This window comes from Vicugna pacos, chromosome 25, assembly GCF_048564905.1.
Source record: "Vicugna pacos chromosome 25, VicPac4, whole genome shotgun sequence".
Classification (NCBI taxonomy): domain Eukaryota; kingdom Metazoa; phylum Chordata; class Mammalia; order Artiodactyla; family Camelidae; genus Vicugna; species Vicugna pacos.
This window is the reverse complement of record NC_133011.1, coordinates 34459255-34480542: the sequence shown is the minus strand read 5'-3', so window position 1 is coordinate 34480542 and position 21288 is coordinate 34459255. Positions and strand designations below refer to the sequence as shown.

Here is a 21288-nt window from a genome sequence, read left to right as displayed (position 1 = left end):
CACTAATTCCCCGAGTTCCCCCTACACCGCCCTACTCTCCCCTCCAATGAGATCATTCAACCCCCGCCCCAACAAAGCCCCCAGATGTCCGCTGCCCCCCACTCAGAAGTTTCCCTTGGGTATCCTAGAGTCCCCAAAGGTATCCTTCAAGTCTCATCCAAACGCCCCAGCCTTCCTCCTTCCCGAGCCTCCCAAGTGCACACCCATCTCCGCTTTCCCCAGGTGTCCCGTATTCTCCTAGGTCCCCACCCAAATGCCCCGAGATTGCTACCTGGGTCTCCTCCAGTCGCCCCGAGGTCAACTGCGGGCCTGCCCCACAGTTCCGCCTCCCAAGCCCCCGAATTTCTACCCGGTCCCGACGCTCCCCGGGCCCCCAACGGCCGCGGGCGACAGTTAACGGCCGGCGGCGCACGCCCTCACCTTGGTTCACCAGCCGCAGGGCGTGCGTGAAGGAGGGGTCCAGGGAGTCCTTCTCCGCCATCAGCTCCGGCAGGTACTTCTCCTCCATGCTCGCCGGCCGCCCGGGCCCGGGACGCGGACTCGAGGCGGGCGGGCAGCAGCCGCCCCGCAACCCCCGACCCCGCCCGCGCCCCAGCGGCGCGGAACCCGGGCCAGACGCGGCGGCCCGGGCGCGGCGGAGCCAAGCCCGGAGGTCGGCCCGGCGGCGGCGGCGGCGGCGGCAGCGCGGGGCAGGAACCCGCCGCGCAGCCCGGGTCCCCGGGGGGTGGCCTCCGACAGCCCCGCGCTGGCGGCCGCTGCCTCCCGGACGCGGCCCCCGCGCTCCCTCCACGGGCCGAGGGGGAGCGGGCGCGGGCCGGCGCGGTCAGGCGGGCCCTCCGGCCGGGCCGGCAGTGCGCTCGGCGAGTCTGAGGCAGTCCCGGGCGAGCCCCGCCAGCCGGCGCCGGCGCCCAGCTCAGCCGCGACCTGCACGCCGCGCGCAGCCCCGCGCTCTCTGAGCGGCCGCGCCGAGCGCCCGGCCCCGCCCGCCGCGCCCCGCCCGCCGCGCCTGCGCGCTGCTCCCCGCGCCTCTCCGGCCGCCCGCCGCGCCGCCTGGTGGGGCCGCTCCGGGCAGAGCGGCGTCCCGGCACCTCCCGCCTGCCTCGCGCTCGCCCGCAGCCTGGGGGCGCGAGGGGAGCCCCGCGACGCTGCTACCCCGTTACCAGACGCAGAGACCAGGAAACTGAGGCCCAGAGAGGTCAAGCGGCTCTCCAAGGTCACCCAGCGAGCGATCCCGGGAGGAGGGCTGCGCGCTCGGCCCCCGGGTCGGGTCAGGGGCCGGGCGGGGAGAGAGGACCGAGAGCAGCGCCCGGACTGGCCGCAGCGGGCTCTGGGGAAAGGCAGCGGGGCGAGCCACCCTCTTCAAAGCTCTCTGGACTCCCCTAACTTATTTTGTTTTGCTGTCGCTCCTATTTGCTAGGAAATAACGCGGGCGCGCCGAACTCCTTCCGCGCCTCCCGGCCTCAGAGCGCCATCCGCGGAGACCCTCGGTACCGAGGTCGATTACATAAAAGCGCGTGCCCTTCAGGTCGGCGCTGTCATCCCCACTTGCCGCCGGGTTGTCATTCTCTTCGCGCATAAACTGGCTGTGCCCGGATGCGGAGGGGGAGCTGCGCCCTGAGCCCGTCCCCTCTCGGGGACATTCCTCTGGACGCGCGTGGGTGCTGATGTCCTCTGTCCCTCTCCGCCCCCCCCCCATCCCCAACACATCCTCCATCAGGCCGTTTTCAGATTCCCCGCCTGGGAGTAAATGGGAGTAAATGTCCCCCATCAGGCCAAGGACGCCGAGTCTGTCCTGCCTTTCCCCCCACCGAGTCCCCCCTCAAGTGCTAGCCTCAATGTCACTGTCCCTAGACAGCCTTCCAGGACTTCCACAGCAAAACTGGTTACTGCTCTGCGTCCCACCAGTGCTGGTCAGGCCTCACTTAGGGAGATCATCACACGGACAGGGCTAGAGTTTTGTCTTATGAGCAAGGGTCCCCAGCACCCAGTGCATTGGGACAGGTGTGGGGGCACCAGGAATAAGCCATTGGCATGCCACTCCTCTGGGAGTGAATCTTTCTCCAGTCCCCCAGGCAACTGCCTGTATTCCTGATGCAGATGGAGGCAGCTCTAGGCCCAAAGACACTTGGAGTGTAAATGAAGGTGCTCTAAGCTAAGTTCCAGCCGGCAGTACAACTTCCCTCATTCTTAAGCTCCACCCCGAGGCTGCCCCGGCTGCAGGTGTGGTGCCATTTCAGAGTACCAGTAAGAATCTTCTTCATGCCTCTCTGAGTCTAAACTTGCAAGAGGCAGTCAGATGAGATAGTTAAATGCATGGCCTCTGGAACCGAACAGCGTGAATTTAGAATCTTGGCTCTGCTGCTCACTAGCTGTATATCTTGGGCAGGTTACTTCACCTCTCTGTGCCTCAGTTTCCTCATCTGGAAAGTGGCAATAATAAAAGGACCTATTTCATAAGAGATTTGTGAAGATTAAATGTGTCAAATAACAAAATCCCCCAAACAGTCTTCAAGACATAGTAAATATTTAGCTCTTCTTTGTTGGGTTTTCCCCCTTGGCATGGTTGCTCTCTGGGCCCTCTGAACCTCTCCTTCCCTCCAGCTGTAGCTCCCCGGGGCGGAGTTGGTGGGATGTGCCTCGCCCCAATGGACTCAGTGAAGGACTTGGGACAATGTACCTCTGTTTCTGCCCGGGGCCCAGGGTGTGGCAGGACAGACAACAGTGTGGATGGCTACAGCCCCAGCTCTTCCCTGACCCACTGCACCCACCGGTAAATAACCGCTCTGAGCTTCGGAGTCCGTATGTCCAAAACCCAGGTCATGCCAGCAGCCCTGGAGGGCAGTTGGAAGGATTTGTGGGCAAATGCTTCTTCCTTTACCGTTAAAGTGGATCCATATACCTCTGGCTTCTATTCCTACATCACAGAACTTACATTCTAGGGCATGAGCCCCTGACAGCCACTTTTTGAAGAAGGAAGAAAGGAGAGAGTCTGGGACACATAAGGAAGACGCGCCCCAGGAGAAGAGAATGGGGACCAGATGCTCAGCTGCACCCCTCACCACGTGGTCTAAGGTTTTCCTTTTCGCTCAGACTTTCTGCCCCAGTGACAGTCCAGACCTTGAGTAATTGCTGTTTTTATTAAGCATTTACTAAGTGCCAGGCAGGATGCCAGGGGCTTTGCAACCACTGTTTTCAGTTATCTCAACACCCTGTATGGAAGATACTATGTATCACCACTCACAAATGAGGAAACCAAGGCTCAGAGCACTGTGCTACCTTGCTTAAGTCCAACCGCTGTCAGTAAGGGATCCCAGCACCCTCTCCCCACCCCACCCCCGACTCTAAAGCCTCCTCTCCCTCCCTTCCCTGTTCTTCCGTCCCAGGTAGCAGTCTGGGACACTCGACTGGCTCTGTCCCTCCCACATCCAAACAGTTGGCAGACCCATCTCACCAGCAGCTGGGGAGGAGGGCTGTACACAGGGAAGCTGATGGCAAAGGCACTGAATCTTCTGCTTCGGACCCTCCTTCTCCTGGAACCTTCCAAGAGGGCAGGTGCACAGCTCCACGAGTATCCATGCAGGGTCCTCCAGGGAGGGAGGAGACGAATGTCTCTGTGAGATGCTCAGGAAATTGTCCCCACCCACCAACCTGGCTGAGCCTTGGACCGCGGGGCCCCTCCCCGCCTTACTGCAGACCCTGATGGTCTTCCTGGGATGGCCAGCCTGCCGGCATTAACCCTCTGATCTCTTTGAAGATGAGAACTCCAGGTGTTGGGAAAGGTGGTGATTTTTCTTCAAGCAGTCAAAGGAAGTGCTCAGACTCTAATAACTTCCAGGCCAGACAGAGGTCTCTCCAGGCACACAATGAGCACATGCAAGGTGCAGGCACTGCTCTGGGTACAACGGACTAACCACTCACAAAACAGACTTCCCCAAAGCCTCTTCAGGCCAGAGTCACTGGGCCATTTACTCCACCTGCATGATTTGTGTCCGCCCTGGACCAGAGGCCCTAAGCTTCAATAAGAAACTCTGGCTACCCTTTTTTCTTGCATCCACAGGTCAGGGATCCAGCTCTTAGCCCCAGAGACAGAGGGCACTTCCCAAACTAATCTCGCTCAATGTCACTGGGCCATCTCAGGAATTGCGCTGCCCCCCAGCCAAGCACTACGTGGTACCGTGTACTGGAATCCCCACCTGCTCGGCTCCCCCAACTCCTAGCTCTGGACAAACAAGACAGACACCTCCCTGGCCTCTGTGATACTTATTGTTGTGGGTCAGACTCAGCCAGCCACAGCAACTCCACGTCATCAGAGGACACACAAATGTGAAGAGTGCCTGTGAGGCCACTGTCACTCTTGTCCTGGGTTGCTGCTTACACTGGAAGCTTCCTATGCCTTTTGTTTAAGAAAGGTGGGCCCCATCCCAGTTACCCTGAGACCCGGCAGTGCCATGGGGGATGTGTCCAAATATGATTGGCTGGAGGGCCAGAGAGACCTCGAGGTGGCCCCCAACTCTCCTGCTTTCTAGCTGCACGATCCTGAGTGAACTACTTGATGTCTCTGAGCACAGGGAGAGGAAATAATCTGCCTTCTAGGACTTTGCGAGGTTTAAACTGAAGCCTTAAGCTCGTCATAGGCAGTGACGGCGTTTAAAGCTTTCTGGACTCTTCCCTCCTCTCCACTCCACCAGCAGTGTTTGTGCTCCTGTCTGCACTTAACATACCAGGCTCCGGTACCCTGTGGACCCCTCTGTCACCACACTGTCCTCAGAGCCTGCTCACCTCCACAACTCCAGCGCCCCTTCAGGAGGCCCGTTCACAGCGAGCACTCAACACTCGTTCAAGTCCATTTCTCCAGAAATACACTCCCCCAAATCACCACCTCCCAGCTGCCTGAGATAAATGAGTTTGTCATGTAAGACAAGCACCAAAAGATGGCACAGCCTTACCTAGAAATCAGTCATTTCTGTGTCAGGGAGAAAGACACCACGAATGTTTGCTATGATCCCTGGATCCAGTCAGTCACAGCAGGAAATGCGTTTTCAAACCTTGAGTATGACTGAAAAGGCTTAGCACATGCAGAGGAGGACACGGAGAAGCTCCAAGAAGTTGGGAGCCTTTACAAAGTTCAAAGCCCATCTATAAATCGGAAACGTCTCCACTGAGGACTGGCCAGCCTCTTAGTGTCTCTCTCCTGTTTTATTCAATCAACTTTCCAAAACCTCCTGCATTCAAGATGTAGAAAAACAACTGGAAGCAACCACAGAGATCAGCCAGCTCACAAGTCACTAGTTATTAGAGATGAAGAAACTGTTGCTCAGAACATTTAAGTGACCTGAAAGTATTAAGCGGAGAATTGGACGGACACACACACACACACACACGCACTCCAGCCATGTCTAAGAATGAATAGAATCAGACCTTTCAGCCCAGTCACTCACATATCTGAAGACACCTACCCCGTCTCTGTATCCATGTTTCCTGCAGGTCTATTTCCTTCTCTTGCTATTTGGTGGATGGAAACTCCGGTTCCTCTAGCCCACTTAGTTCTTTCTCCATAAAGGGAGCCATCCCGGGACTTTTCTTCCAGCAACTAGTAAAACCACAGATATCGCGCAGGCACCCCCTAGTGGCTAAGTGTGAAAGCACATGCCACCATTCACGTGGAAGCCGATTGGCAACCTCCTGGGTTGGACTTGATCTCCACCAAAAGGGAACCTGAACTAGGATTTTACCTTTTTCCCAGGAAAGGGGACAGTGACGTATGATCTTAGGTGAAAGCGAGTGCAAAAGGTAGAAGATAAAGAAAGGGGGGAAAGGAAAGAAAAAGAGGGAAGGAGGGAGAAAAAGAAGACAAAGAAGGAGAAAACAAAAAGGAAGAGATAGCAAAAGACACAGAAAATGGGACAGAGAGCAAGAGAAGGAGGAAAGCTTGAAGGAAGGATTTTCTCTGTGCTCAGTCTTTCCCTATTTCAAAGATAAGCACTCGAGAAAATAGTAGTGGAAAATGACAAGAATTGACATGCCCAGGGTTGGCTGGCTGCCCTGTGGCACTGTCAGGTGGGGACAGAGGAGCCAGGGAGAAGAGGGAACAGGGCCTCTGTAGTTGACCCCATCACTGCCTGACTTGGTAATCTTTTCAAAATCCAAATCTTTCTCCGTCTCTATTTCTGAGCTTGTAAAAGGGTCGCTAATAGCAGCTGTTCTCTTCCTATTTTATTGAGAGCCGGTGAGAACAATAAAGATTTGCAGAGAAAGCCCCGAAAAGTGCTCTGAAAAGTTCCCAGATATAACCATCACAGAAATGTGTTTTATTGTTTCCCTCTACGCAACAGCAGCCCTCCATCCTCTGCTTCCTGGACCAAAAGGGTGATATGTGATGCTGGACTGCCAAAACACTTGCTATATATTTCAACAATGTGTAAGTTATCACGACCTCTGGTGCTTTATAAGATGCTGTGATTTGAAAGGCGCTGTTGAAATGTAAAACATTATTGCTGCAGTAGTGAAAAGATCTCTGTCCATCTCCTAACCCACTCTTTCTTGTCAGTATGCCTAGAGATACACACAAAACAATTCCGTCCACATTAGCAGAATACTTTGCAATAAAACCCCACATGTCTGAGTTGGGCAAAATGATCACAAACAAAATATTTTTGGAAGTGTCAAGGTACCTTTAGTGTCCAAACAGCTACCAAGAGGGTGATGACATTTTTAGAGTCCACTGCAAAAGTAAACACATCCAGGTCTCATATAAAAATGCCAGCTTGTGCTTGTGTTTTTCTGTAGTTAAAAAAAAGAAGAGATAATCTTAACAAAAAAATGGAAGAAAAATGGACCTCAAATTGAAGTTGTATACTCATGTAGGTTGGATTACCTGAGAAAACATTTCTTCTCAAAGCAAATGAGGACTTTTGTCAGCATCCTGTCTGCGGACTTCCTAAATATCTCTGTGGATTTCATTCTCTGGGTTCCGTATAATATGGCACTAGCCTTCTCGCAAATCTCAGCCCTCATTGCCACGCTGTCCGGATTTGTGCCTGGGTGATATATACCACCTCAAAATCCCTCGCTTGCTGTTCACAGGGGAGGGGAGTCAGGTGCCAGGGATACTCAGGCAACCTTGATGTTCTGGACCCAGCCTCCCATGGCAGACGGTAGGTGGGGGAAGTTCCAGATTTCTCTGTCAACTCTTATCCTGGTAATCGATTCTCTCCTGGTCTTCCTTCCACATTCGCTGGTAACAGGTCTGCAGAACTGCAGCAACTGAGATGTACCACAGCGATCTGAGCACAGTTCTACACGGTAAGTTACCCTCGAGCATGTAATGGTTGGAACCACCAGCAGAGGAACCAAGCAGAGCCATGGGTCTGCCCCTAATAAGCTGGGTACATTGGGCCAAGCAGCCTCTTCCAGCCTCCCTATCCCCACTTGTTAAATGAAGGCAATGTCTTTCATCACAAAGAGTTCCTGTATGATCTCCATGAAATAGATGTATATAAATTGCTTAGCACAGAGCTGGCACCCACTCAGTGGGCACAGAATGGGCGGAGCATCCATAAAGCAGTGCCATCCCACAGAAATAGGACATTTGCCACAGGCAGAATGTTAAATTTTCTAGCAGCCACATTAACAAGGTGGAAAGAGACAGGCGGAATTTATTTTAATAAGCTGGTTCGACCCTACATATCCAGATTAGTATTTCAACATGTCATCAATAATTTTTTAATATTAATGAGATATTTTACATTTTAAAATTTTTATACTACAGCTTTGAAATCTGGTGTGTATTTGCACCTATAGCACATCTCCATCCAGAAGCAAAATTTTCAACAGGGTAAAATGTGGTCCTACTTAAACTATAAAGTTGTGTTTAATAGAAACATATTTTACACCGCTTCCATTTTTTAAAATTCAAATTCAATTAATTAAAATTAAATAGCATTAACACTGGTTCTTCATAATGCTAGCCTTAATTCATGTGCTTGTGAGCCTTGTGTGCCTAGTAGCTATGGATTGGGCATGCAGACCAGAGGAAGGGGTGTGGAACAGAAAATGCAGCTGTCGCTGCTTAACCAAACAGATGTGTCCTGGTCTCACCCCACAAGGAGCCCAAAATAGGCTGCCCAGGGCTGGTACAGTGGCTACCAGATGTCATCAGCCAGGCTGCTTCAGTCTTTCTGCTCCACCCACCATAGGATGGCAGAATGGGTTGTCCCCATTCCACCCTGGGCATCTGATATCACTCCAGGCAGGAAAAGGGTGGGGAGGGGAGGGACTACAGGGAAAATGACCGTCACCTGTTGAATCTGCTCAGCTGTTAAGGAGCATTCTTGGAAGCCCCATCTAATGGCTTTTGCTTAAGTGTCATTAACCAGAACTGGACTGGGACACCCTTGTCTGCACAAAGCAGAGCTGATAAATGTCGTGTTTTACCTGGGCATACTGGCATCTCCAGCAAAAGTGGAATTCCTCAGTAAGGAATAGGGGACAGTGGATATTTGGTAGGCAACGGACAGCCTCTGTTGGCACTGGCATCTGCAAGTATCATTACTCATACAGCCAAACTCCAAGGGGCACTCGCAAAGAATCCTTAAAGAAATAAATAATAGAGTTGTGTATTTTTTTTGCTGGATAAAGAAAATGGAAATCCCATTACCTTACTGCATCACGTCTTAGAATTCAGCTGGTCCAAGGAATCAGGATAGGGAAGGGAGACAGGAGGACTGGCTGCTTCCCCGGTGGGCAGAACGAGATGTGGCTTGGACAGAAAACAGCTCCTCTGTGGGGATGAGGTAGATGCTACAGCTCAGGTCAGTGTTGGATGGAAACGTGCCTTAAACAACCAAGGAGGGTAACTTTATGAAAGGCGGGTGTTAAAGACGTTTCTACGGGCTTGGCTGCAGCTTAGAGATCTCTCTTGGGAGGCTGGGTTCCTATCCCCTGGCCTTCTTACTGCACCCGTGCTCATCAGTGAGCAGGGAAAGATGTACTGCCAACCTCAATATCACCAAGGTGATGACCTTGTTTGTTCCTGGAGAGTTACTTACAGTCTAAGCCTCCTTTCATCCTAAAATGGGGGCAATAATAGGACGACTTGATAGTCCAATTGTGAGTGTGAAATGAGCTAATGCATTCAAAATGCTTAGCTCAGCTCCTAACACATAGGAAGTGCTCAATAAATTATTATTCTGAGTTTTCCCTTATCATGCTTGAGTGAGTTTTGTGTTTCCTTTGGTCTCCTCTATCATTTTATGTATTGGTTAGAAGCCTGGCAGGAAACAAACGGTGCTCTCGGAAGGAGTCATTGAAGAGAGCTTCATCAAGGGACTCTACAAGCTATGTGCAGAGCAAAGGGAAACTGAGAAGGAAGAGTTAGGCGGTGTGGGTAACCTTGCCAATCTATGTCTGAAGAACCTGTGAGAGCGAGCCATAGAGGTAGGAGACGGCTTGTAGTGAGTGGGAGCAGTGGCAGCAGATGGAACATAACCCCTGCCAAACAGCGATGTGACCCGGAAGGAGCCAGGGTACTGCGCACCTTGCCCTCAACTCTTCTACCCTCTCATCTCGTGCAGGTGCTTCCCAGCAGCTGAATCTAAACCGAAGCCAGAGACTGGGGAAGCCCAGCTGATGCATTCCCTTGGACGTCAAGCTCCCAGTGCAGGGAACAGTGTTGAAAAGGGTGGAGAGTTTATCCAGAGGAGGGAACATGACCCAACCGCTTCGCAATGTGCTGTAGTCAAAGAGTTCACCTTAAATATCTGGAGCTGACTTACCGGATTTGCACTCAGGTTAATTCTCTTTTCTGCTTTGGGTGTTTGGTATCCTCATTCAGGTGACGTGAGCACATGGCTTCTGTGGAGAGTCCAGAGGCAGAGAGGCATCATGGTGTTAAAGAGGGAGCACAAATTCTGAAGTCACATACCCAGAATTTTACACCATGCATCTCCCACTCAGTACCCATGACCTGGTGCAAGCTAACAGGCTGCTCTGAACCAAGCTCTCTAACCCATATCATGGGTTGTCTGCCTGGCTTGTTATGAACATCAGATGACATGACACCAGTTTCATATGCCCTTGCTACTGTATGAAAGCTGAAGGCATGGTGGCTAAGAGAGCAGGTTCTGGAGATGGAATGAATGGATTCAAATCCCAGCTCTGTCATTTTAAACTCTGTGTCCTTGGACTAGTTACTTAACCTTTCAGTATCTTGGATTTCTCATCCACAGAACAGAGGAAACTCCATCCCCACTGTATAGGCTGTTGTGAGAATTAAATGAGCTATTACATGAAAAGTGATTAAAACAATGTGCGACCCTTATCATCAACACCCTGCTATAAGTAAAGCACTGAGATGCAGATTGTATGGTCAGTACACAGTGAATTCCCTTCAGCATCCTTCCTGCATGATCAGCACCAACAGCACGGACAGCACCCTCCCGGGACTCCTCTAGTGGGAAGGCGGGGATTTCCACCTTTGCCCTGTTAGAGTAGATCCAAATAGAGGCAAGTGTTTTGAGCATCTGAGCAGGAACGAAGTATATGACAGGGCTCATGAGGGGTGGCCCCCTGTTCTCAGGAAAAGGAAAATCAGTACAGAAGCCCCTGCTCCTTGCTTCTGCCCAAGAAATATCTGAGCCTTGTTCAAGTACAATGTTACTTAGTATAATGGTTGAGACCATAATCTAAAGAGTCCCCTTCTCTGAGCTTCAGCTAGTTACTTAACATCTCTGTGCCCGAGTTTCCTCATTTGTAAAAAGGGGATTACAGTAGTGACTACCTCATCAGATTGTTATGAGGATGAAATTAGTTAATATTTGAAAGCCAGGCACAGAGAATATACTTCATAAAGACTTCTTAAATAAATAGAATAATCTCAGTTCTGTAAACAAATTTTGACCAACTGATTTTCTTTGTGATCTGTACTGGTCTGAGATGCTGTTCTCCTATAGGGGCTGAGAGCAAATCAAAACTGTGTTTGTTCAGGATAATAGATAGAAAATGCTTAAGCCAGCAAAATCAAGAGGTCCATTTATTAATACAAGTCACTGAGATCCATGCTATGGCATTTTATAGCCTGAAAATGCTTTGATTTTTCATCCTGTGGACAAAACAAAGGTCTGCCCATACTTCCCAGTCACCAACAACAGATTTAGTAGACAAGAAATGAAATTCTCACCTCTTCCCTTACTAGCTTGTATATGTGACTTGGTCAAGTTATTTCACCTTTCTTTCAGCCTCCACTTTCTCATCTGTAAAATGGGGATATTAACTCTTATACCAAATATTCCTTCAGGCACACAACAGTTACTTAGTGAATGGAAGTGGTTTACTTCTACTTTTTGTCTTTGTACGTCTGTAAACAATGAGAAAGTCTAGGAGGGAACTAGTTTGGGAGGCTGCATTTCACAGATGGCATCAGCTAATTAAGTGTTAAACTGGAAACCAAGTGTACAGCAGAATTTGTCTTCTTCTTTTTTTTTTTTTTTTAACTAAGCAAGGCACCATGATGTTTCTTGCTTGTGCTAATCTGAAGACGACTCTGGCTCTGTTGTTTCACTTTGAATGAAAGAAGGGCTGATACCTCAGGGGCATAGAAAGAACATAGACTTTGGAACTCAGCTTTTCAACTCCATGGACATGTAATAGCCTTTAGCAAGTGACTTAACTTTTTTTCTCTTTTCTTTCCTTTTTTCATTAAAGGGTATTTCAATTTCTGAAGAGTCACTACTGACTTAACTTTTCTAAGCTTCAGTTTCCTCATTTGTAAAAACCTATCTTACAGAAACATTGAGATTGTAATATTATGTAATAAAGTGTCTGGCACACAGTAGGGGCTCAGAAAATGGTAACTGTGACTGTAGGTGCATGTTTCCCTTGAAATAAGACTAGGTTTCTCACCAAATCAGACTGTATAAAGTGGATAAAGAAAAAAGATCCACATTAATTGCTTCTTTCACTGATGATTTATCTTCTAGATTTCCTGAACTACGGGGAGGACTAGAACATTACATTCCAAAGAAATAATCCCACTTCTGTTGAAGAAGCTGTTAAGTTTTAATGACATGATGACGATTTACTCCAGGTAAACTCCAAACAGATGCTCGGTGCTGGAGAAGTTGCTCCGACACGGGGCTTTACAATTAGCTGAGACTCTGAGGCTGTGTGGGGAGCAGTTGTTAGTCACTGAATAGTTTCTCCACGATGTCAAGTTTGCTCTCATAACCAGCCCCTCAAATTAGCCCAAGAGCCCTTATAATGAAACTCTGATTAAAGGATTATTGTGGTCTTATTTTGCATTTGCATCTTTTTCCTTTCTCTTAGAAATTGCTTTAATTTTATTCTACCTCCTCCAAGCCCCCAAATCTTGTTCTTTCTCAGAGTTCTCCATCTCCTTGAGTGGCCTCTCCATTATTCCACCTGGAGGCCACTGCCCTCTCCTTCAGCCCCCACAGTGATTGCCAGCAATTCCTGTTGATTTCCTCTCCCACGTACCTCCAGATTCCCCCGCTTCTCTCTCCCTCCTCTTCACGGTCTTCTCACTGGCCTCCTGCCCTCTCTCTTGTCCATTTGCTGCACTGCATGCAGACTGGTCACTAAAAATTCAAGTCTGGTCATTTCTTCTTTACTGACTACCTATTGGTGGTCTCCTCTGCTCTTGGTTTAAATAAAAGTCTGAATGCTTTATTCAGCCTGCTTTGTGAGTCTCTTCTCACTCCAGCCAAAAAGACTTTGGGTTTGGGGGAAGGTACCAGAAATTAATGGCATAGGCGCTCCGTAACCTACAATGGCTCCCTTTTGCTTGTAGCATCAAAGTTTAATGTTCCTCTAACTCTGGCTACTAACACATTTCCTATCATGCCCTCTCCCCCTCTTTGCACCCACAGCCCAGCAGCTCTTCTGTGGCTGACCTCTCTCTGTGGGGGCAGCAGAGGTGGTTTGGTTCAAGTTCTGGTCCCTCTGCCAGAACTTCGTGGTGGTGAACGGATTCAACTGACCTTCCAAACCATCAGCGCATCACAGTGACAAAGAATGATGCGGGGGACTTACGCAGGAAGAGTGACTGGGAAAAGCTCCCCTGCGGAGGTAACTATTATGATGTGAAGGAGTCAGCCTTGAAAATCAGCAGAGGCAACACGGGTCTCCTAGATGCCCAGAGCTGGTTCGAGTGCCTCCTCATGTGGCTCTCTGGCCGTGTGTGTCAGGAGAGCCACATCACCTCCTTGGGGCTCAGTCTTCTGATCTGCAAAATGAAAATGACAACATCAATAACAAAGAGAATGAAGGTAATAGTATCGAAGAAGACCATGTCAGGGTGGTAAATTTTAAGCTAGGACTCATGTCAGTCACCAAGCAGGGAGCTTACACATAGCAGACAATTTAACAAGTGCTGGGTTGCATCTGCTCCCCTGTAGTAAGCATCCTCCAAAATTAACAACTGCCTCCTTGGAATCATTTATGCAATTGGTCAGTCAGGCTTCAGAGTCATGCCAATCGAACTGCAAACCCTGGGTCCTTCCACTTCACCACTCGGTCAAATCCAGAATCATCACAGTAGCTGACAAGTAGGTGGAACTCTTACTCTAACCCGGGTTCTTTTCGGGGATTCTCTCTTTACCCCTCACAATGTCTCAGTAGAGGGGATTCTACTCTTTCCTCTCAGTTTACAGGGCAGGGGGGCCCTGAGGATGAGTCAGTGTGTCCAGCTTCATCCAGCAGTAGGTCCCCCGGGCATCTGTAGCCTGTCTTCCAAGCCCCCGCCCCACGCATGGACCTTCTTCTGGGAGCGCATTCTCCTATGTTCTTAGGCTCTTTCCATCTTTTGGGATAACCCTCCTCTTGACTGGGATTCACCTCTTCCCTTCCTTCCTCCCTTTTCATCCTTGTTCTCCTTCACCTCCGTTTGTGATTGCTCAGGTCTGGGGACTTGCAAATTGTTAGGTCTTGACGAAGTTGGACAAGAGGCGAGGGGAAGCGGGGAGAGAAGAATGATTCTGGTGATTCTAGCATGAGTGAATCGTGCTATTTGTTCATAGCTAGAAGTAACGTCTGAATAGTCTCTGTATAAATGCAATGCCTTTCCCAAGGAAGCCATATTTTCTGGAATAAGAATTAGGGCGCATTTCAAAGAAGGAAAGTGGGGCGATGTGAAGAGGCCAAAATGCTGGGGTCATTAGGATTGGGGTAGGGGCAGTAGTTGAAATTAGTTTTTTGTGCGGTATCTACTAAAGGATATTAATTAACATACCTATTCCACAGATAAAGAAATTGAGGTCAAAGGTTACTCAGCTTCTAAGCTGCTGGAAGCTTTGAGCTAAATGATGAAGCTCCTTCCTTCTGAGGATTATCACTCTATGTGTTCACGTCTTGTCCTGCCAGGTACAAGGTAAGCCTTCCACGGTCCACAAAACTGATGATTTGAGCCTCAGTCTACATATGGCCATGACTTCTCATCACATTTCAGAGCCCATCCCAGACCCCAACCTCCCCGGTCATCTTATTATGATAAAATTGTGTATTTACTTGTCCCTCGCTCCCTGGATTGGGAGCTAATGACAGATTGTTTCATGTCTGTGCTGTGGGACCTGGGACAGCCTCATCCCCCTGCCCTTATTCTACATCCTAAAGGATCACTTTTCCAGTTTCACAACCGTCCTCCCTCCCCGGCTCCTCACATTCACCCTGGAGAATTCTCAATGGCAGGCTGTTCTGGGATGAGGTGTCCATCCACGGGGCTCCCAGAGCCAGGGGCTTCCTCATGGTGTCGTGACCTCCTCCAAATAGTCATTCTTCTCCCCACTGGGCCATGTTTTCCTGCTCAGTACATGTGAGCTGGATAGATGGACAAATGACCCACTGCTGTTTGTGGCAAGTCTTTCCATGCAATTGATTAAAAAAGGCCTTTCAGTGTTTGCTGTGAAACCCATCTGCATGCACTTCATATCCAAAAGACTTATACTGGGGTGATCTGTTCTAAGATGTGGCCGTTTCCAGTACAAAAGAGAAAGAAACTGGTTATGGATAACCAGTTTCAGTATTTAGGAAAAAAACCTCTAGGTATTATCTAGAAAATTTTTAAGGAGGTGAAGGTGGGGAAGGCTTCAAATATAGTACATTTTTATTCCTGTACTTATGAGAAGCATGAAGTCTCCATGTTTTAACAGCTAGGAGTGTGAAAAAGAGTGTTAAATTACTTAATAGTTTGTTACATCTCAGGTCTAGAAAGCCAATTATGCTTAAAAAAATCCATATGTATTTTTAATAAAATTAAAATCTATGTGAGCCAAAAAGTTTTTTGTTTTTTCCTCTCCTGTAACTGGTATTCAGGAAATTCAGGTTATATTCTTGGTCTCCACAATGATCAGAATACACTTCAATCATTCATTTGTTTACCCATTCAGTAAACCACTAAGTACAGGGCCCTGGGGAGCACCAGGGAGACGGCTGCCTCCTCGTGGAATTATGGTGTCTGCTGGGGGAAGACATACATTAAATGGGTTCACCCATCAATGTGGAAACTACAAGTGGCAATAAATGCTTGAATGAAGAACAGCAGGTGGCCCACTCAAGTCAGGAGAGTGACAGGCTGGCAGGGGACGGCTTTGTCCCAAGTCCTCGTCTTGCAGACGGGGAGGTGGACTGTCGTAGACGTCCAGGCGCAGGGGTGAGGGGCACTCAGGCTTCTTTTCCCAAAGCCCAGGCTTTCTCCACTAGTCACAGTCCTCCTTTGCCTTCACAAACACGGACTAAGTCTCGGTTATTTCTAAGATCTTTCCACCTCTAGCGATCTGTGATCTTATTTAATTAAATCCACCCAAATAGACACCCTTTGAATATTTCCTTTTTTCTGATCCCGTGAGGACTCACTGACAAAAAACAATCATTGTGATTCCATTAGGGGATTCTTTTTATCCCCACCCTCCATTTTAAAATGTTTTCTCATGATATCTGGAAACTATTTTCTTCTTACACAACTTAATTTAACTCTAAAATGGAACTTTGTGTTAATAGAGTACAGACATAAAACAATTGACTGAAGATCCACAGGGTGAAACTGGGGGAAGGAAAGATGTAACCAGATAGCCCGCGCTGCTTTAATATCTGTGTAATCAGAATGCATGTGCAGAAGACGTTTTCTAAAATAGTCTGAAATAATCTATATTTCATTAGATGGTAGTGTTAATAGAACAGAGTCTTGTCACAAAATAAGTTCTCTGCAATTAATTAAGCAAAGGGACAAATTGTATTTAAAGATCTGTTGAAAGGATATCAACACCATTATTTTTCTGATACAAAGTGCTTTTTCCCATAATGGATCTGGCCCCTCTTTTTTCCTTCTCTAGTGCTTGACTGTAATGGAATTCTTAAAATAGGCAGAGTTCTCATCATAGTGTTTTAGCGAGGGCTGGAAGGTGTCTCAGATCCCCCACATACTGTCTTCTTCCACTAACTATATTCTCTGAGATTTCACCACAGTGGTTTCACCCTACCTGAGGCTTTGTTTTCAGTTGAATAGAAATTCCCCTGGTAGAGGTAACTCACATTTTCTTTCCTCCCTCCCTTTCTTCCTCTCTTCCTCCATTCTTCCCTTCCTTCTATCCCTTCATCTTTCCATCCCTATCTCCATCCCACCCAAATATCAAAACACCTCACCGTTCCTGGTTGAAATGGAACCTGAGCCTCCTCCAGCATCCTTGCGGGGACCTTGCCCACTTGGAACTGGCAAAGCACCTCTAGACTCAGGATGAGTCTAGGGCTCCCCCTCAACTAGTTAACAGGGCAGCCGCAGAGCGGGGTCCTCCTCCCTTCTGCACAGTACATGGAACAGCACCCGATACCCTCCAGTGGCCCAAACCACCAAGCTACTGAAATGAATTAAACCTAGACTTACCAGCTGGGGATTATAGAATCTGAATCTGGCCCTACTGTGCCCTGCTGGCTGATGAGGAAATATTTATTCAGGTGGAAACAAGGCTTTTCTTCTCATGGTGTGATGAAAAGTGTTGGACAGACCTGGGTTCAAAGTCCTGACTCTGATTCATAGCAGTTGTAGAATTTAGGTCAAATCACCTAACTCTCGTAGGCTCGGTGTCTTCACCTTAAAATAGGGACAATAAAACTTCGGTGTATTGCTGGGAGGATAAGGAGGAGATAAGCTCATAGTCAAGCCTGCTATAGGGGCTGGCATAATAGGTGTCCGGTGCAAGTTCACAGTCAGTGAGAGCCTTATCACCTCCCCCACCTGGCGGGCAGATCTGTGAGTCATAACTCGAGGCTCTGCATTGTTCTCTAACACATTTGCTGAATAAACAAAATTCCACCAGCATATTTGTTGAGCACCTGCTCTGCTTGCACAGGTTGGCTGCTCTGAGGGATACAAGAGAAAAAAACTAAGACAGGGCTCTAGCCATCAAGGAAGTAATCATTATGTTTGAGTAGATCATTTAATCCATCTCATTACTTGGTAACAAACTGGGCCAGCTGCAAACTCCCCTGGATGCAAATGCAAAGAAGACTTTAAACAACTGACTCCAACAAACTGCCTTCTCTGTCTGCAGCGCTGGGTGAGAAACAAGAACAATAGCTGCCTTATCTTCACGGCCCAGCGCCAAGCTAGAGACGGTGAGGAACTCACCAGCCACTTCCCCACTTTGTCACAGGTTTAAAATCTGCCATCGAAGTGATGCACCATTGTGTGGGTTATCAGATGAACTAGGAATCAAAGTGTTCTACAAGTCCCCTAAGTTTTTAAATGCATATAAAAAAATGAATGAGTAAACACACAGTGTGCATAATTCTGGTGTTTCCTACATAATCATCAAGTCTGCAGGAGTTCACTCATTCAAGCACATATTTCACTGACATGAGCCAAACATCTCCTATGTGTCAGGCACCGTGCAAGGTACTTTACCAGACTGTCGCCGATCCACACGGCAGACATGTAAGTAGTTATTAGCATTCCTGTCATAAGATGAGGAAAGTGAGGGTCAAGAGGTGGAATGATTTAATGATATTTATACCATTCGTAAGAAGCAGTGCCCACTTCTCATTCCAAAATGGTAGTCACATATATAACAAGTGTATTTATGAGGCGGTGCAAGGGATTTGCCCTCCGAAGCTTCACTTCTTATGATTTGTCCCATTTCATTTCAATGATGAGTCTTCCTTTATTCGGTTTCACAGGCTGAAGACATTTTCTCTAATACTCCACACCCAATCCATCAAAAATCCATGTTGCCTTTACCTTCAAAATAAATCTGGAATGGATCACTTCTCATCACCTCTCTCTCGACTCTCTGTGAACCGCTGCGGGTCTCCACACCCCTCTCCCGGTTTCATCCTCGCTCCTTGGGTGTGCTCTCATCGCTGCAGGCAGGGGGGCCTTTGCAAGCAGATGTTAGGTTGTGTCCACCTCCGATGGCTGTCACCTCACTTGGTCAAGGCAAAGTCCTGGCGAACTCTACTAGGCTGTTCCTGACCTGGCCCTCCATCCCTGCCCCTCCTGATCTCCTACCATCCTACCCTCACCACAGTCTCTGACTGTCACACTCTCCTGCTCCTGACATTTGCACAGGCAATTTTTTAAAAAAATTATTGAAGTATGGTTGGTTTACAATGAATATATATATTCCTTTTCATATTCTTTTTCATTATAAGCTATTACAAGGCATTAAACATAGTTCCCTGTGCTGTACAGTAAGACTTCATTGTTTACCTATTTTATATGTAGTAGTTAGTAGTGTGTAGCCCACAGAACTCAGAATAGCAATCACTTCAAACATGCACATGCACACACTCACACACACATGATTATCTTGAGCCCTTGAGCTTTAAGATGCAGGGGACCCTGTCTCTGAGAATCAGTATAGTATAATAGTTAAGTCTTTGGGACCAGATTGCCTGCATTCAAATCCTGCCTCTGCCTCTTAGCTCTGTGACCTTAGGCAAGTTACTTAACCTTTCTGTGCCTCAATTTCCTCATTTATCTTAGACCAAGGCAACCTGGGTCCTGTGCTCTGGGAAGACCAGCTCTGGCCTCCTCCAGCCACATCCTTCCCAAGGGATCAAGAAGACATTCCACCAGGATCCTCTACACCCTCCCCACACTATGTTCTGTGTTCTCCAGAATTCCCTATCCTGCCAGCCTCTAACCCATCTGCTTGCCGGATCCCCAGGACTTCTTCTCTGGTCTGTCCTCCTGTGGACACACGGCACTATGGACACTCCCAGGGGCCACTGTTGGGGAGAGGTTTCTGGACTGTGCTTGAATCTGAGACTAAGGACAGAAAGAGAAGGGAAGTGGGAGGCTGTCTTTGTCCATTGATACCCGTCTGCAGGAAGCTGTGTGGTGTGTGATGCAGTCCCTTCCTGCAGCTGCCAAATCTTCAGGAAAGTTGACCAAACTCATAGGTGCTTATTGTGAGTGGAGAGCACGTGTATGTGTGTGTGTTATACAGAAATGGGGACAAGCTTGCCTTCCCACTGGGGTCAGCACGGTGTAGGTAAGAACTACACACAAAGGCAGACACTTAGAGGCTGAAGGAAGGAGATTTACTAGCTTTACTAGAAATCGCACAAGTGCGTAGGAAGTATCCGAAGGTGGCTGGCACTCCTGCAGCTGGGTCTCCCAGGCATGGGGGACTACAAGTGACATGGGAGTTAATGTGAATTGAGAACCGAGTACAAACACAGAGTCACAGCAGGGATGCGAACACACCATTGTCTAGAATGGCACAGACTGACTGAGTTTCTCAGAGAGCAGGGAAGCTAGGGCTCCAGGGAGAGGATGGTCTGTGGTGGGGAAGAGGGGAGAGGCAGAAGGGGAGCCTCATTACAACACTGGCTTCCTGGGCCCTTAGCCCCCACTGGAGCCTCTGCTTCCCGAAACAGGTGCTGGGTCACACTTATCTCTCTGTTCCCGGGGTCTGTTATGTGCATGCCAGCATCAGGGCACTAATAAATATTTGTTGAAATAACAAATTAATGGAGATGTTTTTGCATATAAAACACGGTATGTTGCTTAAAAATTCAATTTGTGCTCAGGTCTGCAGATGCACATCAATACTTGGTTATTTTAATTGCACTCAGCTTTCTCCGTGCAGCATTTATGAAGTGGACTGTGGCAGTAATTTAATTAACCTAATCAGTGTAGAAAGCTAAATAGGATTATCCGAGGTGGATTTTGACTCTCAATTGTATGATATGGCTGCTACGATTCAGGACAGATTAAGAGGCAGCGTGGTCCAGTGGGATGGCCAACTCCCTTGGACAAGCCTAGGTCTGAATCCTTGCTCTGTGTCTCACCATCTGTGTGAACTTGGACAAGAACCAAATTCTTCCTCTGCCATGTGAGGGAAGTAACATTTACTACTTAGGGTGTGTGGCTTAAGAGTGCTAACATAAGCATACAAGTGGGACATTCAGTAGGTTTCAGGTGCCACTAGTCTTGAATGTACATCTTTAATCATTGTGAACTTGAGGTGGAGACAGCTAAGTTGCTTTAGGCATCAGTTTCCCAGCTCAGGATTTCAGGATTCAAGTACCATGAATGACAGAACACTTGACTCCGGCTGGCTTTCATCCAGACCCCGAGACCCAGCGTTCATCTAGATTCAATATGAAGCCTGCTCCTAAGCACTGAAACAATATTTAATATCAGAGCATTGTGCCACTGAGTTCTGCCGTAATCTGTTTTCAGATTTGCTGAAGTTTTCCTTTCGATTTTATTAGCAATTATTTCAAATGAAATCGGCACCAGACAATTAGGTTACTGAATCGTTGACTCTTATATGCTAGTAGACGGTAAAAAGCAAATGCAATTTTCATCAGTTATGTGTCAAGCTGTGGCCCTGGAGAGATGTAGTGGGAAAGGATCTGAACGGGTGAGGAACCTGAATTCCAGCTCTTTCTACGAGCATCACTTAGGACTTGAAAGTGTTAATGAATCAGATCCTTATTCTCATAGTATATATTCATATTAAACTTTATTCCTTTAAAACAACCTTTTAGCATGCCTTTCCTCCAAGTAATTCTTCAAAGAAAAATAGATCAGGTGATGAGCATGGATGTTAGGGCCAGAGAGAACCAGATTTAATTCTTACTCCAGCGTGAAGGTGCTGCATCCAAAGACAGAACAGATTAAGACACCCTGGTGAACTTGTTAAAAGATTGAAAGAAATGGTAACAGGAACTCCCATTATTCCTGCTTCTTCCCTCTCGTACGATGCAGCTCATCTGTTCGTATATTCGGTAGGTAATATTTGGTCAGCTGGTGTAGAGTATATTATTCTT

At 48.0% G+C, this 21288-nt stretch overlaps 1 protein-coding gene and 1 long non-coding RNA gene across 6 annotated transcripts in view; one reads left to right on the top strand and one right to left on the bottom strand.

Annotated features, from left to right (window-relative positions):
• KHDRBS3 (KH RNA binding domain containing, signal transduction associated 3) overlaps positions 1-959 on the bottom strand; it is a 145768-nt gene extending 144809 nt beyond the window's left edge. For all 3 annotated transcript variants that reach the window (XR_012064247.1, XR_012064246.1, XM_072949756.1), the window contains exon 1: positions 421-959. Coding sequence is in view for 1 of the 3 variants with exons in the window: in XM_072949756.1 (XP_072805857.1) it covers positions 421-508 (88 nt within the window). In the remaining 2 variants the exon portion in view is untranslated. The remainder of the gene's footprint in view (positions 1-420) is intronic.
• On the top strand, positions 435-19939 carry LOC140689323 (uncharacterized). 3 transcript variants are annotated; one of them, XR_012064248.1, is made up of 8 exons: positions 435-493; positions 7245-7302; positions 9265-9435; positions 9573-9788; positions 11976-12082; positions 12885-13083; positions 14257-14383; positions 18989-19939. It is a non-coding gene; the product is annotated as an uncharacterized lncRNA (long non-coding RNA). The 3 variants fall into 3 exon arrangements; XR_012064249.1 differs by lacking the exon at positions 18989-19939 and adding an exon at positions 18181-18274; XR_012064250.1 differs by lacking the exon at positions 9265-9435.
• The last annotated feature ends 1349 nt before the right edge of the window (positions 19940-21288 follow it).